Raw genomic sequence first — 15,784 nt, 5'->3', positions numbered from 1 at the left:
TTCAGTGCTGTCTCTGCTATTGCACTCTAGATGTGCTTTCAACAAACTCAATCTCAGCACAAGATTAGACTTCCATTCATTTTCTATCTGTAGTAAGCTTATTCAGACTTAAAGATCACAGGAGACCAAGAAAGATAAGCACAACAGGAGAGAGACAAAAGAGGAAGAAAGACTAGTTTCCTATATGAATCAGGCTTTGTTCATGCAGTATATAGGCTATGTTTCAGAGTAACAGCCGTGTTAGTCTGTATTTGCAAAAAGAAAAGGAGTACTTGTGGCACCTTAGAGACTAACCAATTTATTTGAGCATAAGCTTTCGTGAGCTACAGCTCACTTCATCGGATGCATACTGTGGAAAGTGTAGAAGATCTTTTTATACACACAAAGCATGAAAAAATACCTCCCCCCACCCCACTCTCCTGCTGGTAATAGCTTATCTAAAGCGATCACTTTCCTTACAATGTGTATGATAATCAAGGTGGGCCATTTCCAGCACCAATCCAGGGTTTAACAAGAACCTCGGGGGAAGGGGGGGGGGGTTAGGAAAAAACAAGGGGAAATAGGTTACCTTGCATAATGACTTAGCCACTCCCAGTCTCCATTCAAGCCTAAGTTAACTGTATCCAATTTGCAAATGAATTCCAATTCAGCAGTCTCTCGCTGGAGTCTGGATTTGAAGGGTTTTTTTTGTAATATCGCAACTTTCATGTCTGTAATCGCGTGACCAGAGAGATTGAAGTGTTCTCCGACTGGTTTATGAATGTTATAATTCTTGACATCTGATTTGTGTCCATTTATTCTTTTACGTAGAGACTGTCCAGTTTGACCAATGTAAATGGCAGAGGGGCATTGCTGGCACATGATGGCATATATCACATTGGTGGATGTGCAGGTGAACGAGCCTCTGAAAGTGTGGCTGATGTTATTAGGCCCTGTGATGGTGTCCCCTGAATAGATATGTGGGCACAGTTGGCAACGGGCTTTGTTGCAAGGATAGGTTCCTGGGTTAGTGGTTCTGTTGTATGGTATGTGGTTGCTGGTGAGTATTTGCTTCAGATTGGGGGGCTGTCTATAAGCAAGGACTGGCCAGTCTCCCAAGATTTGTGAGAGTGTTGGGTCATCCTTCAGGATAGGTTGTAGATCCTTAATAATGCGTTGGAGGGGTTTTAGTTGGGGGCTAAAGGTGACTGCTAGTGGCGCTCTGTTATTTTCTTTGTTAGGCCTGTCCTGTAGTAGGTGACTTCTGGGAACTCTTCTGGCTCTATCAATCTGTTTCTTCACTTCCACAGGTGGGTATTGTAGTTGTAAGAATGCTTGATAGAAATCTTGTAGGTGTTTGTCTCTGTCTGAGGGGTTGGAGCAAATGCGGTTGTATCGCAGAGCTTGGCTGTAGACGATGGATCGTGTGGTGTGGTCAGGGTGAAAGCTGGAGGCATGTAGGTAGGAACAGCGGTCAGCAGGTTTCCGGTATAGGGTGGTGTTTATGTGACCATCGTTTAGTAGCACTGTAGTGTCCAGGAAGTGGATCTCTTGTGTGGACTGGACCAGGCTGAGGTTGATGGTGGGATGGAAATTGTTGAAATCATGGTGGAATTCCTCAAGGGCTTCTTTTCCATGGGTCCAGATGATGAAGATGTCATCAGTGTAGCGCAAGTAGAGTAGGGGCGTTAGGGGACGAGAGCTGAGGAAGCGTTGTTCTAAGTCAGCCATAAAAATGTTGGCATACTGTGGGGCCATGCGGGTACCCATAGCAGTGCTGCTGATCTGAAGGTATACATTGTCCCCAAATGTAAAATAGTTATGGATAAGGACAAAGTCACAAAGTTCAGCCACCAGGTTAGCCGTGACATTATCGGGAATAGTGTTCTTGACGGCTTGTAGTCCATCTTTGTGTGGAATGTTGGTATAGAGGGCTTCTACATCCATAGTGGGCCAGGATGGTGTTATCAGGAAGATCACCGATGGATTGTAGTTTCCTCAGGAAGTCAGTGGTGTCTCAAGGTAGCAGGGAGTGCTGGTAGCGTAGGCCCTGAGGAGGGAGTCTACATAGCCAGACAATCCTGCTGTCAGGGTGCCAATGCCTGAGATGATGGGGCGCCCAGGATTTCCAGGTTTATGGATCTTGGGTAGTAGATAGAATATCCCAGGTCGGGGTTCCAGGGGTGTGTCTGTGGGGATTTGATCTTGTGCTTTTTCAGGGAGTTTCTTGAGCAAATGCTGTAGTTTCTTTTGGTAACTCTCAGTGGGATCAGAATTTAATGGCTTGTAGAAAATGGTGTTGGAGAGCCGCCGAGCAGCCTCTTGTTCATATTCCAACCTATTCATGATGACAACAGCACCTTTGTCAGCCTTTTTGATTATGATGTCAGAGTTGTTTCTGAGGCTGTGGATGGCATTGTGTTCCGCACGGCTTTTCTTATATAGGCTATGTTTTCTTCTATGAAGCCTTCGAATCCATAAGGATTAAAATTCTGAAGTGTTCTGAGTTACCTAGCTTCCTGGCCTTTACTCTAGAATTTTCTCTTCAGCTCCTTCAAATTTCTGTAGCACTCCAAAAATGACTGAGTCAGACATGTTGTTCGCAGTTTTCTTGTAGCTGTTTTGGTCCCAGGATATGAGAGAGACAAGGTGGGTGAGGCAATCTCTTTTATTGAACCAACTTGTGTTGGTGACAGAGACAAGCTTTTGAGCTATACAGAGCTCTTCTGTGACCAAGAAGAGCTCTGTGTAGCTTGAAAGCATGTCTCCTTCACCAACAAAAGTTGGTCCAATAAAAGATATTGCCTCACCCCCTTGTTTCTTTGAGTCACACACGGTCACCTGAGCCCAAAAGGCTTGCACCCATACAATCCTCAGGGAGGCTAGTCTGAGGAGAATGAATTGCTTCTTCACATCTACCAAAAAAATAAATGAAAGATGAATTTGGGAACAGTCCCTGTACTCTCCGGTTGTTAGTTTGAATGAGAAAGAAAGATATATAAATGCTTTGTTTACAGGAGACATCAAAAAACTATGGGCCTAATTTTCAGAGATATTGACTGCCTGCAGCTTGACTTCAATTGGAAGTGCAAGTGCTTGGCATCTCTGATAATCAGGCTCCATGTTTAAGTAAGAAGTCATATGGGCCAGCAGATGGAATCCTCAAATACTGGGAATGTTACTGGTGTTGCATGTCTGAAAGATGATGCACCTAAAACTGTCTTCTGCCATAAGCACATACTCCTTGTGCAGGCCTAAAATACTAAATTGCAGCTGAAAAGTCTGGGTTGGTTTTTGTTCGTTTGTTTGTTTTTTAAGTAAACTAATCAAGAACGGTCAGTTACTTAATATGATCATGACTATTCTTATTTGTTACTCACAACCCACATTTTCAAGTGAGTGCAGATGTTTAATAGAGAAGACTGGAAAATTGTTTACAATCACTTATATTAACCTTTTTTTTAAATATGTCTGTCAACAACAGGCTCCAAAACAGTGGCTATAAATTTTACCTTTGAAATACATGTAATTTTATTTTAGGTATTGAAGTGTATGTTACATTCTGAGAGTTCACATTAGTGTCCTGAGTAAAGCAGATACTCTTCTCTTAAAAGGAATACATGTTTTCAAGATTATATTTTGAGAGAGTGAAGCTATGAATTACAATTAACTGCTTCTTCACAGTATATAAAATGAGTTTTAAAGAATATATATTTAACTTAATGTGGATTATTCATTCAAAATGCTGAAAACTCCATTCTAGTAAAGGAATTGTGAACTTACCACTTTAGTGAACAGAATAATAGTCTTTTCCAGACGGTCTCTGCATACATTTTCTGTTCCTATACTTCTACCTGGTAAATCACAGATATTTAACAAACATCATTTCTTAATCTTTGGTTTATTTCCTAATATCCACATTTGGAAAAATTATCTTTGCAGACACAGCTCACTCTTGCTATCATATCCTCCTAACTACAGATAAAGCAAGGTGAACAGGTAGCACTATGGCAGATGAAATTCAGTGCTGACAAATTCAAAGACCCAAATATTGGGCAAGCAGCTACTTCTAAATTAGTTATAAAAGCTCAGGAAAAAACATGAGCATCATTATGGACAGCTCAGTGAAAAAGCTGTCATAAAAGCAAACAACAGCTAGGAGGGACAAGGAAGGGGGTAGAAAACACTGACAAGCTTATAATTCCATTATTAAAAGTCCATGGTACACCCACGGCATGGAATACTATATTCACTTCTGGTCACCTTATTTCAAAAAGATATAGCTAAAACAGAATGGATTAAAGACTGATTACAAAAATGATTACAGGCACAGAGACATTTCTGAATAAGTATACAATGATAAGACTGGGACTCTTTAAGGAAGACACAAATAAGAAGAGACACAGTAGAGGTATATGTATGACACAATGAATCGTATAGTAAAGCTTCAGAGTAACAGTTGTGTTAGTCTGTATTTGCAAAAAGAAAAGGAGGACTTGTGGCACCTTAGAGACTAACCAATTTATTTGAACATCAGCTTTTGTGAGCTACAGCTCACTTCATCGGATGCATACTGTGGAAAGTGTAGAAGATCTTTTTATATACACACAAAGCATGAAAAAATACGTCCTCCCACCCCACTCTCCTGCTGCTAATAGCTTATCTAAAGTGATCACTCTCCTTACAATGTGTATGATAATCAAGTTGGGCCATTTCCAGCACAAATCCAGGTTTTCTCAGCCCCCCTCCCCCCACACACACAAACCCACTCTCCTGCTGGTAATAGCTTATCTAAAGTGACCACTCTCCTTACAATGTGTATGATAATCAAGGTGGGCCATTTCCAGCACAAATCCAGGGTTTAACGAGAACATGGGGGGGGGGGGGTAGGAAAAAACAAGGGGAAATAGGTTACCTTGGATAATGACTTAGCCACTCCCAGTCTCTATTCAAGCCTAAGTTAATTGTATGTGAGCTGTAGCTCACAAAAGCTTATGCTCAAATAAATTGGTTAGTCTCTAAGGTGCCACAAGTACTCCTTTTCTTTTTGCGTATAGTAAAGGTAAACTCTGTGCTAATTTACCCACTTAACAAAAACAGCATCATTCAATGAAACCTATGGAACCCATTGCCACAAGCTATCATGTATGCAAAGGTCTTAATAGATACATATATAGATATCCACATAAGAACATTCGCTGCTAGATTAGACAGGATAAACACTGAAAGATATATTAAACACTAATGTTTCAAAGCATAAGCTAATCATTAACCAAATGTCAGGAAGAAACTTTCCCTATAGGTAGGTTGTTCCCTAATTGTCCCCTACAGGGTTTCTTGTATCTTCATCTGAAACATCTGGTACTGATCATTGACATAGACAGGATATCGGACTAAATGAACCACAAATGTATTTTTGGACAAATGTACCTGAAAAAAAACATCTGTCACAGTATTTCCTGTCACAGTAAATGAAATTTGAGATTAAAACTACTGACTGTTTCATGATACCATTGGAGGCAATAATCACAAATTCTGTCCCATTTGACATTTTCCAAAACTCATCCATGGCATCTTCCAAGGAAAAGCTTGAGATGGCTTAGTTTCTTTTTACATTCTACGTATGTAACCTTTTTTTGTATGTTTCCTCTTTGTTCTGTGGTTTATATGAGATATATTAGTTATTTAGCATTCAAAATTAAGATCTGTATTATTGCTGAACATCTTTTCTGTACACTAGGATTGAGAAGTGCATTGAAATACAGTTTGTTTTGTATTCATGAGAAAATGTCAAAATGCCTTAGACACCAACTATTTGTTTAAATATTAGAGGTTGGGGGAATCTTAATATTATTAATGTACCAGAAGAGGATAGCATGCTTGAAAAAAGTACTTACTACATTCCAGAAACTGTTTTAGTCGCTCAAATACTGCATGTAGAAATCCCTGAAAAATATCAAAGTCACATTTCTTTAAAAAGTGAAGCCCATTGTGAACCGTATGAAGGGAGGAAAAGTATTATTTGCATACAAAAGATGGAGAATTTCACTAAAGATCCGTCAAACTGAGAAGTCAGTTCAGAAGCAACTGCAGGGTTTAAAATAATTCCCTACATTACTTCATTACTGTTAGAAAAATTAAATAGAAATATAATGAAAAGTACATTCTTCTATTTGAATTATATATTTTATATAAATACGATTTTGTTTTGATTTTTACTATTTTTCATTCACAATCCAATCGTTTCTCAAGAAAAACAACAAAAACGCTGCTGCAGAACTAATAATGACGATCTTCCTCCTTTGAACCTCTCCCTTTGTAAGTGAACACTTTGCTGAAAACGAGAGGTGAGGGTTTTCTCCAGTAAATGAAATTTCAGTAAATCATACTTAATCCTGAAGCTATGGCTAAATCCTGTGGTTATTTATGAGTAAAAATTTTTGCCTTAGTGATAGAAAGAAATTAGATATTTCTTTAACATTACATCAGTCTCAGGCTAAGCACTTTAATAAACTTAAGTCATAGAGAAACATTACACTGAGATTCTAAGTGCTTAGAAGCAAAATTACTGAAAGTGCTATGACCCCTGAAAATAAAAATATGTTCTGTGATCTGGGTAGAGTAGCTCACTCCATTGCCAATTTATATATAATTCATTCCACCAACAGTGTGTATCCAATATACTCTTATGAAATCCAAAATCGTAAGAAATTTCTCCATCAGGAGTGGCTGCACCTTAGCATTCACAGTGTTAACAAGTGGTATCATACACATCGATAAATGGGAATGTCGCACTGAGCAAATGAATAGCCCAAATACTGATACTGCAAAATAAACATAAGCCAGATATAAGCTTGACAAGCACTTATAAAGTGAATGATTATTTTCACCCATTAAAGTCTGAGCACCTATAAATATATTTATTAAAGTAATCAGACAGTTTCTCTAGTTGTTGCTTATAAATTACACAGTTTATAATTACACATCAACTACTTAAATCAACTGTTCTTCAGGTTTCAAAGATTCCTGAATTCTAAATCTAATAAGACAAGTGCAAAAATACCACAAAAGGTGTCATTTGAAAAGGTTCTTTCAGAAGCAGTGAGAGGCTTTGCAGAGGCAGTATAGATCAAGTACTGAATAATCAGAGGGAATTCTACTATTTGTATGAAATGTCAGCTCAATCAGAAATCCTATTTTCAATGGTTTTGGTTATGCCTGCCTGTTGGCTTCTTGCCAAAAATAAATGATATCAGGAGGATTGATTAAAACCACTGATTTTAATCATGATTTCTATCAGCAAGCAGCAAACCTTGATTTAAATTATCAATTTACTTGTGTTTTGCATTTGTACTTTTAAGTTATTTTCCTAAAGAAAGGTTGACTCTCATTGGTTGATAACCTTTAAAACATGCTGATTTGCAACTAAATATTGCCTTTACATGAAATCTATTGCTTCTTTTAGATAACCATTTATTTAATCAATAGCATAGCTTAACTTACATTTATTCAGATTTTATTTACTAATTTTAATCACGTTAGAAAATGGCAAATGAGGCATTTCTTGTTTATTAAATTAATTTTTTACTTGCTATTTGTGTCAAGCTCTTTTTGGATGGAAATTCAAATTAAAATGCACAAAAACGGTATCTAAAAATTGTTTTGTTATTAGTTAACAAGACTTCCTAAAATGTTCTGGATACATGAAAAAAAAGTAAATATCGAAACATATTCTGTATTTAAAACTATCGGATTAATTAAACAAAGGAAGTAATATCTGCAGTGAATTGAAGTGATTATGCCTAGTCATCGTGTCCTTAAAGATTTTAAAACTAATAGATCTCATCCTCTCACCTCTAGTTTTTATTCATACTTTGGAAGAGGAAAACAAGCTTTCTTGCTTTTTCAACTCCCACTTGGTTTCTTAATTTTGAATTAACTAGTGACTGAACTGAACTAACTGAATAAACTGAAATTAAGAAAATATTCTCTCTGCACCTGCGGAAGAGGCGACTGCTGTCAAAAGCTGGTTTTGCCCTTCAACAGACTCTGGTTCCATGCGCTTAACCAGTCACTCAAACCACTGAACTGGCTCAATTAGAACAGGATATCTATCTATCCAGACCACACGGACCAACAAGTTTGGGTGGCAGTGCTCTGATGGTGGATAAAGCTGGAACATGTCCACTGAAGTATACTTATTATGCTAATTTTGTCATCTGTGATGATGGTGACTGATGTTTTGGGGCACAATGGCCTCCCACTGTGTCCCAATGCATCCATGGCTCTGTTTCCTTTTTCTTCCTTGGCTCAGAGAAGGAAGAACATTGCTGAGAAACAGAGTCTTCCAAGGACTCAAAGGGCCTGCCAGTGAAGCATGAGCCCATTTCCTGATTACATAATGTTGGTCTTGTGGAACATGAAGGGTTCCTAAAGTGTGTGGCTTTACATGGGCCTCAGCATCAGACTCAAGACAACTTAATGGAATCCCTGCATACTGAGCTTTCTCTGGGCATGGAGCTTGTCTTGCTATTCATTCCAGACAAACAGAACACAATAGGGACCCAGTACCTAGTTCTCAGCCAGACAGATGTCTAAGAACAAAAGACCTGGCAGCAACTTTTATGAGGTGAAGCTTAAAGCACCTTTGTAGTGCTCTACCTGTACAGTTGAGCAGGAACCTGCATACAGTGCTCAGAAACATGCTTCTCCCAAATTAGAAGGCACACCAAGTTCTTTAATCACTGGTAGACAGTGCCATCACAGGATGGGCACAGCTTGAAAGTGATAGATTTGCTTTTGGCTATCTTAGTTAGGTCCACAACGTCACACATGCACTCATAACCCCGTAGCTCTGAGGAGAAAGGGACCAAGTAGAAGGTTTGGGTGTTACCCTAATATAGGTATTTACTACTACTACAAATTGTTGGGCCAGTTTGAGTTTAAACTGTATGCTGCAAACACCAGAACTTAAAATATATACCCAACTCATGTTCACTTATATATACTGTGTAAAGATAATAGAAACAGAAAACCACAACAGGTATAAACCCATCCATTTCCTTTGTTACTCATTTTGTAAAGGTGATGGTGAAAGTACCACCTATTTTTACAGAAGTATGCAAACATAGAAATTTTAAAGAACACCTGACAAGTGGGTTTTAACACAGGCATTCTACATCTCAAAAATATAATCAACAGCAAAAGCAAGATGATGAGCTTTATAAAGATTAATGTTTCAACAGTCTGTTATGACATTTAGAGAAGTCTCCTTGTTACAAGCACATGAGGATTCCAAGGCGGCTCTCTGTGTGTTCAGAAAAGACTTTTCTATAATTCCTGCACTGTAGTGGAGATATATCTTCTCAATGTAGTGTTGACAATAGGGCTCTGTACACTCTAAAAGAAAAAACATCCAACTCTGAGGCCACAACTGTATGTGATTGCAATGCCCATGAAAATTGTCTTTAAAAACACAGCAAGATCCTACCCAGTTCATGATGTTTTACCTGAGCCCCATGTCTTTAATTTCCTTTATACTGTTCTGCTCATTTAATTACTGCTGAAAACGTGTTCTCTTGATTGTGAATGTAAATTCAACTTAAGTAATTCACCCATATGACTGTATATCGTCCTTTCCTTTATTGTTCTGTTATTAGGCTATTCATTATATACTTTAATCAGAGGGCCTCAGGGTACTGTCACTCTGGGTCACTTGGGAGGTACTTCCTGTGCCTACTCTCGACACTGCTCCCTGGCTGTGCCTCTGCAAGGCCTCTTAGTGGCACTGCGGGAATATCAGCTGCTTCAGGCTCTGCAGACCTGGGTGCTAATCTCCAGGTCCTTACATGGACTCTTTCCAATTTGTTCACATCTTTCCTAAATTGTGGTGCCTAGAATTGGACTGGGTACTCCAACTAGGACATCACCAGTGCTGAATAGAGCAAGACAATTACCTCCTGTGTCTTACATACAACACTCCTGTTAATACACCCTAGAATCATATTTGCCTTTTTCGCAGCTGCATCACACTGATGACTCTCATTCAGTTTGTGGTCCACTATAACCCCCAGATCTTTTTCAACAATCCTACCACCTATTCCCCATTTTGTAGCTGTACATTTGCACTTGTCTTTACTGAATTTCATCTTGTTGAATTCAGATCAATTCTCCAATTTGTCAAGGTCATTTTGAATTTTAAATCTGTCCTCCGAAGCGCTTGCAACCGCTGCCAGGTTGGTGTCAACTGCAGATTTTATAAACATACTCTCTACTCTATCATCCAAGCCATTAATGAAAATATTGAATAGTCCCAAACCAGGACTGATCCTTGCAGGACCTCACTAGATATGCCCTCCCAATTTGACAGCGAACTACTGATAACATGTTGACTACCAAGCTTTTTAAAAAGCCAAACTAGTGAATTGGTGGAAGTCACTGATTAAGCACCTGGAACCAGGATCCACTGAAGTGCTGAACCAGCTTTTGACAGCAGTAGGTGCAGAGAGAGTACTTTATCATTTCAGTTTATTCAGCTAGTTCAGTTCAATGACTATTCATTCAAAGTTAAAAAAAATGATGCGGGAGAGTTAAGAAAATGATGAGAGAGTTGAAGCAGAAAAGCTTATTTTCTTCTTCCAATCTATCAATAAAAACTAGGTGTGAGAGAACGAGATCTACCAGTCCTCAAAACCTTAAAGAATATGCTGACCAGAAACAACCGCTCTAGTTCACTAGCTAAGGTAATACTTCCTTGGTTTAATAAATCAGTTAGTTTTAAAATGCAAAACATATTTTGATAAAAAAAAATTTTCGTGTCTCCAGAACATTTTAGGTAGTTTTAATAAGTGATTAAAAACCATTTAAAATGCTGGTTTTGTGCATTTTAAATTGAATTTCCATCCAAGCGGAGCTTAGCACAAATCACAAGTAAAAAAAATGAACTGTATAGTAAACAAATGCATTATTAACCGTTTTCTAATATAATAAAAAATGTAAAAATTAAGAATCTGAATAAATGTAAGTCCAGCTATAATTGCTTAAATAAATGTGTAAAAGTATAGTGCATCCTCCTGGTTACCAAAAAAATTTAGTGTAAAGGCTATATGTAGTTACAGGAATACTGTGTGGAATAAGACCCAAATACCAAATGTAAAGTCCCAAGCTATAAATATTAACATGGCCAACTAAACACAATTTCTTTTTAAAAAAATCCTATACTAGAAAAAGGGGGATTTCTTCAAACTTAGAGATTTTTTAATACATGTGGATTTACGCTTTAAACAAAGTAGTTTTTTTGTTGTTGTTAAGGTCCTCATCCGGCATAACTCTTAACAATGTGCTGAAGTACTCTGTTGGATCAGGGCCTTAAATATTATTCCCTCAGAAATGTCAAGCCAATCCACAAAGCAAACCCTAGGAGACTGTGTAAATATTGACCATTCATTTAATACAGTCATAAAAGAGTTCTTGATACGATGATGAAAAGGCTGTGATTGTAAGGACATACTGTTATATAATTGGTAGCTCTGTCCATTAATAACTGAATTATGGAAAGCAGCAGGTATACATCTTTATAATCACAAAAGAAAAATCTGTTTTTACATCCCATGGTTTATTTAGCAAGGCTTCTTCCTATTGTACTAGAAGTCTGATTACACAAGGAGCTACATACACACTCACGAAGTTATGTGAGTGAAACATACCTTATGGAAATGGTAAGATCCCGTGATCCTTTGTCTTAAACACTGGGGAAGGATTTAGGACATCGTAGCCTTATAAAATTTGTTATATTGTAGCAAAAATGCATTTACTAATTATGTCCTTTGGCAGCCCTTCTTTGAAATAGTAGTGGAGACTCCCCTATCCACTAGATCTGGTATCTCTTAATTTTGAAGTATGTATGAGAAGCATAAGGTGACTGCAGTGTACTGAAAAAAGGAGGATAACATATATAAGGGCACAATACTACTTGCTAAAAAGAAATAATATTCTGAAAGTTTGGTCAAATACTTGGTTGGTATTATATTGCTGGGGTTTACTTTGCTGAATGTACAGTAATCATGCTTCTGTGCACTAAGACAGTTAAAAATAGGAAAAAAGACAATTGTAAAAAATGAGGAACATACATGGTTAACTGGGAATTCCTCTTAGGGAGGAAGCTGTCTACATATATTTCAACGGCTTTGAAATTATAGATATCACTTGAAATTCTGAAGACAGTCTGGCTATCTCTGCAGAGCTAAAAAAATGACTGCTTAGATCTGCAGGCCCTCTTCTGAAAACCCTGTGTAGTAAACAGAGCTACTGGTTAACACTCATTTATATGCCAATGGCAATATTAGTATTTTGTGTACAATCTATTGTCAAACCTAATATTTTCTGAATATCAGCAATAAAATGGTTAACAATACTGCCATTGAAACGATCATATTTTATGTTTCACAGTGAATGCCTCATTAAATTAATGGCAAAGTCCACACATGGCAGAACTATGGTTTCAAGATTTGGAAAGGAAGACAGAAATGCAGCAATTCACATTTGGTTCACAACTGGAAGTTCTGAGTCAGAAACATAAGAGATATTCTCCTTTACACAATTTTTTTTTAGATTTAGCAGCTCTAGCGACCAATTCTACAGCTTGTGCATCCACCTCTACAAAACTGACATAGCTTTCTAAAATATTCTAAGCTCAAGGCATCGGAGACTGCAACTCCTAAATTTGGGAATATACAGACACAGAAGACATAAGGCCTTATTGACCCAAAGCTTACCACAACTAACGGATGCTTAGCTAAATGCAGTCTCAGAACCATTTAGACATGTTGTTTTATTCATTTATTAAAACTTGGCTATTACCAGTCTTTTTGTTTACTCTTGAGTAAAAACCCTGAAGAAAATAAAGACCTGCTCATACCAGATTATTTTTGGAACATGAGAACGTATCATCACTAGGATTGTTTGGCTGCTTTGCAACAATGTAAAAGCTTAACTCCCTGTACAACAGAACTCTTGGTCAACAAGTATATCAAATTAGTTATGGCAAAATTTGAATTAAGTAGTATTGCTTAGAAACATACAGAATTTCAAATAACTGCAATATCACCACAAAAAGCTTAAGATGGTACAAAAATGATTTGATTTCTAGTTCAAGCAAAATATCAAGATGATAAAAGCTAAAATCATGTTGAATTAATTAATTTAAAAAGCTAAACAGTAATCAAAATAGTATGATTTTGCATTCCAGTACTTCAGCCTCAGGGCAAAAAATCAATGCTTTATTTTATAACATTCTGTAATGTGATGGGAAACCATATCAGAACTTAAATAATGACAATTTTCACAGTATATCAATGGTTAACCAATAAATATAGTGGGTCATAATTCAAACAAGTGCAATTTTCAATCTGATACATAGTGACACTTATTGGTTTCTAAAACTGGTCACTAAAATAATCTAAATGTTGGAAAGGGTGCGGAGTTTTCAGCTGTGGCTAACAGCTGCTGTAAACCAGAGTTATTTCAGTTTATCTTAAATTGATTTAAGCTAAGCAGAAATAGGCCTGATTTACACCAAAACAGGAGTGTATACAGCGATGTTTGAACTGGTATAACTAAGCTGTTTAAAAATCACACCATATATTCAACTGCAGAAACTTTCTCATTTAGAGAAGGCCTGTCACTAAATTCATACAGGCTATCTTTATCCAAATTGAACATTTCAGATTTTTCCCACCACCCTAGCCCTTTAAATACGTCGCATCAGCATAACATATTAAGCTTATTGTTTTATATTTATCAGGCTTGTCTCTTGAGCCATCTATACATAATATAATTATGCATCATTTAATAAATTTCAGATCTCTCTTTGAAGTGAGTGAAATTCTAACAATGCCTAGAATGTCATGGAAAGAATTCTGAATTATATCTAGAAACAAACACACATATCACTTACCATCACCTCTACATTCCGATGAGGTTCCACAAACCCATGAACTGTCAATTTACGAAGCACTGAAAAATACAGTAATATCTTGCTTGCACAGTCTATTTTTGTAGAATGCTGCCCCGCTCCCCACCCACCCAGATATCAAGTAATTAAACATATAGCTACAATATCCTTTACTTTGCTATAAAAGTCTCTAATTATTCAATTATGAAATAAATTGCATTTATTTTGCACCTTTAGACTCCTCACCTGCCTTTTTCCCACTAATTTAAGTTTGGCAGTACTAATTTAAGGTAGAGCTGGGTGAATAATTGATTTTGTGATTAGTTGGCAGTTCTGAAAAATTAGGAAAAAATTTAAATTTAGAAAAATTTCAGTCAATTAAAAACGTCTGTTTCAGGTTGAACAAAACATATTGTTCAACCTGAAATATTTTGTTTCTGGGCATTTTTGAAGAGCTAGATTCACAAGTGGCTGGAGGGGGAGGAGAAAGAGGTGGTGGTTATGGTGCCTCCCATACAAGCTTTAGCCCACTTGTTAAGGCATTCACCCAGGATGTGGGAGACCAGGGTTCAACTCCCCCCTCTCCCAAATGTGGAGAGGGATCTGAACATGGGTCTCACATTGCAAGAGCGTGCCCCACCCACTGAGCTATGAGATATTCTGAGGTGGATCCCTCAGTCTCTCCTGGTGAAGCGCTTCCATTGGGTCTAAATTAAATAGCCATTGGAGCAGGGACATCAAGTTGGGTGTCCCACCTCTCAGATGAGTGCCCTAACCACTAGAATATAAAGTCAGATTCTCTCTCTCTTTCTGGCCAAATGATTATTTATACAAAGTGGAACAGCTTCAGCACAAGAGACTGAAAAAACCCACCCCGGACTACCCTAAAGCCCAGGGATCAGGACAGTCTTCCTCAATGTCGGAGATCCAATTCACCCATATGACTGTATATCGATAGTTAACGTCCCTGCTCCAAAGACTTATTATTTATACATAGTGGAACAGCTTCAACGTGAGAGACAGAGAGACCCACACAATAATATCAGAGAGCCCAGTGACTGGGGAACTCAAATCCCTTCTCCACATGAAGCAGAAAATTGAACCTAGCTCTCCCACATCTCAGCTGAATGTCCTAATCACTGGACTACAAGTTATAAGATGGACAGTGGCAGCACCTCATCCTGCCATTTTGTGAATGGTGCCTTAGTGCCCCCCCACTCCCCCAAAATTTTTTAACTGAAACTGTTCAGCAAAATTCATATCAATATCACAAAGAGTTTCAGTGCCCTGAAAAATTAATTTTTTGGTAAATTTACTATTTGCCAATAAATATTCACCCAGCTCTACTTTAAGGTTCCATTCATGTCAAAATAAAGCTAATGGACAACAATGAAAAAAAGGTATCTCCAAAGAAGTTCTTCTTTTCCTGGTCTATCAAAAAGGATCCAGTGCCCTAATTTTACCATTTCTGGAGTTTTCACAGGGAAGATAATGTGGCGTTTCCAGAAACTCCTGAATACTACAGCACACAGAGCCTTCCTTTTCAATCTTCTGATGTTTATAATAGTTGTGTTTATAGTCCATACACAGAAGGAACAGAGAGATTCACAAACTGCATCTCTTGAAACCCAACATAACACTAGGGTCACCCATAGCACAAAGTAGAAACAGCAACTCTAAAATGTGCAACAACTATACTAAATGGCTAACAACTATTAAAGAAGTTATCCAAAATACTCAAGTTATAGCTATTTCCAACTGGTTTCTGATAAAAGCAGATCCAGGTAAACAGATCAAGTTTCCAAGGTTCACACAAGATGCCAGGGACACCGTAACCCAACAACAGGAATACAC

The 15,784-nt window shown here is 37.7% G+C and overlaps 1 protein-coding gene across 4 annotated transcripts in view; it reads right to left on the bottom strand.

The window, feature by feature from the left end:
* IPO11 (importin 11) overlaps window positions 1-15,784 on the bottom strand; it is a 297,819-nt gene that overhangs the window by 233,103 nt on the left and 48,932 nt on the right. For all 4 annotated transcript variants that reach the window (XR_012158885.1, XM_073344033.1, XM_073344034.1 and 1 more), the window contains exons 8-10: window positions 13,934-13,992; window positions 5,877-5,925; window positions 3,763-3,833 (exon numbers count right to left, since the gene is read on the bottom strand). Coding sequence is in view for 3 of the 4 variants with exons in the window: in XM_073344033.1 (XP_073200134.1) it covers window positions 3,763-3,833; window positions 5,877-5,925; window positions 13,934-13,992 (179 nt within the window). In the remaining variant the exon portion in view is untranslated. The remainder of the gene's footprint in view (window positions 1-3,762; window positions 3,834-5,876; window positions 5,926-13,933; window positions 13,993-15,784) is intronic.

The sequence above is a fragment of the Lepidochelys kempii genome, chromosome 5, assembly GCF_965140265.1.
Source record: "Lepidochelys kempii isolate rLepKem1 chromosome 5, rLepKem1.hap2, whole genome shotgun sequence".
Taxonomy (NCBI): domain Eukaryota; kingdom Metazoa; phylum Chordata; order Testudines; family Cheloniidae; genus Lepidochelys; species Lepidochelys kempii.
This window is presented reverse-complemented; position numbering and strand designations above follow the sequence as displayed.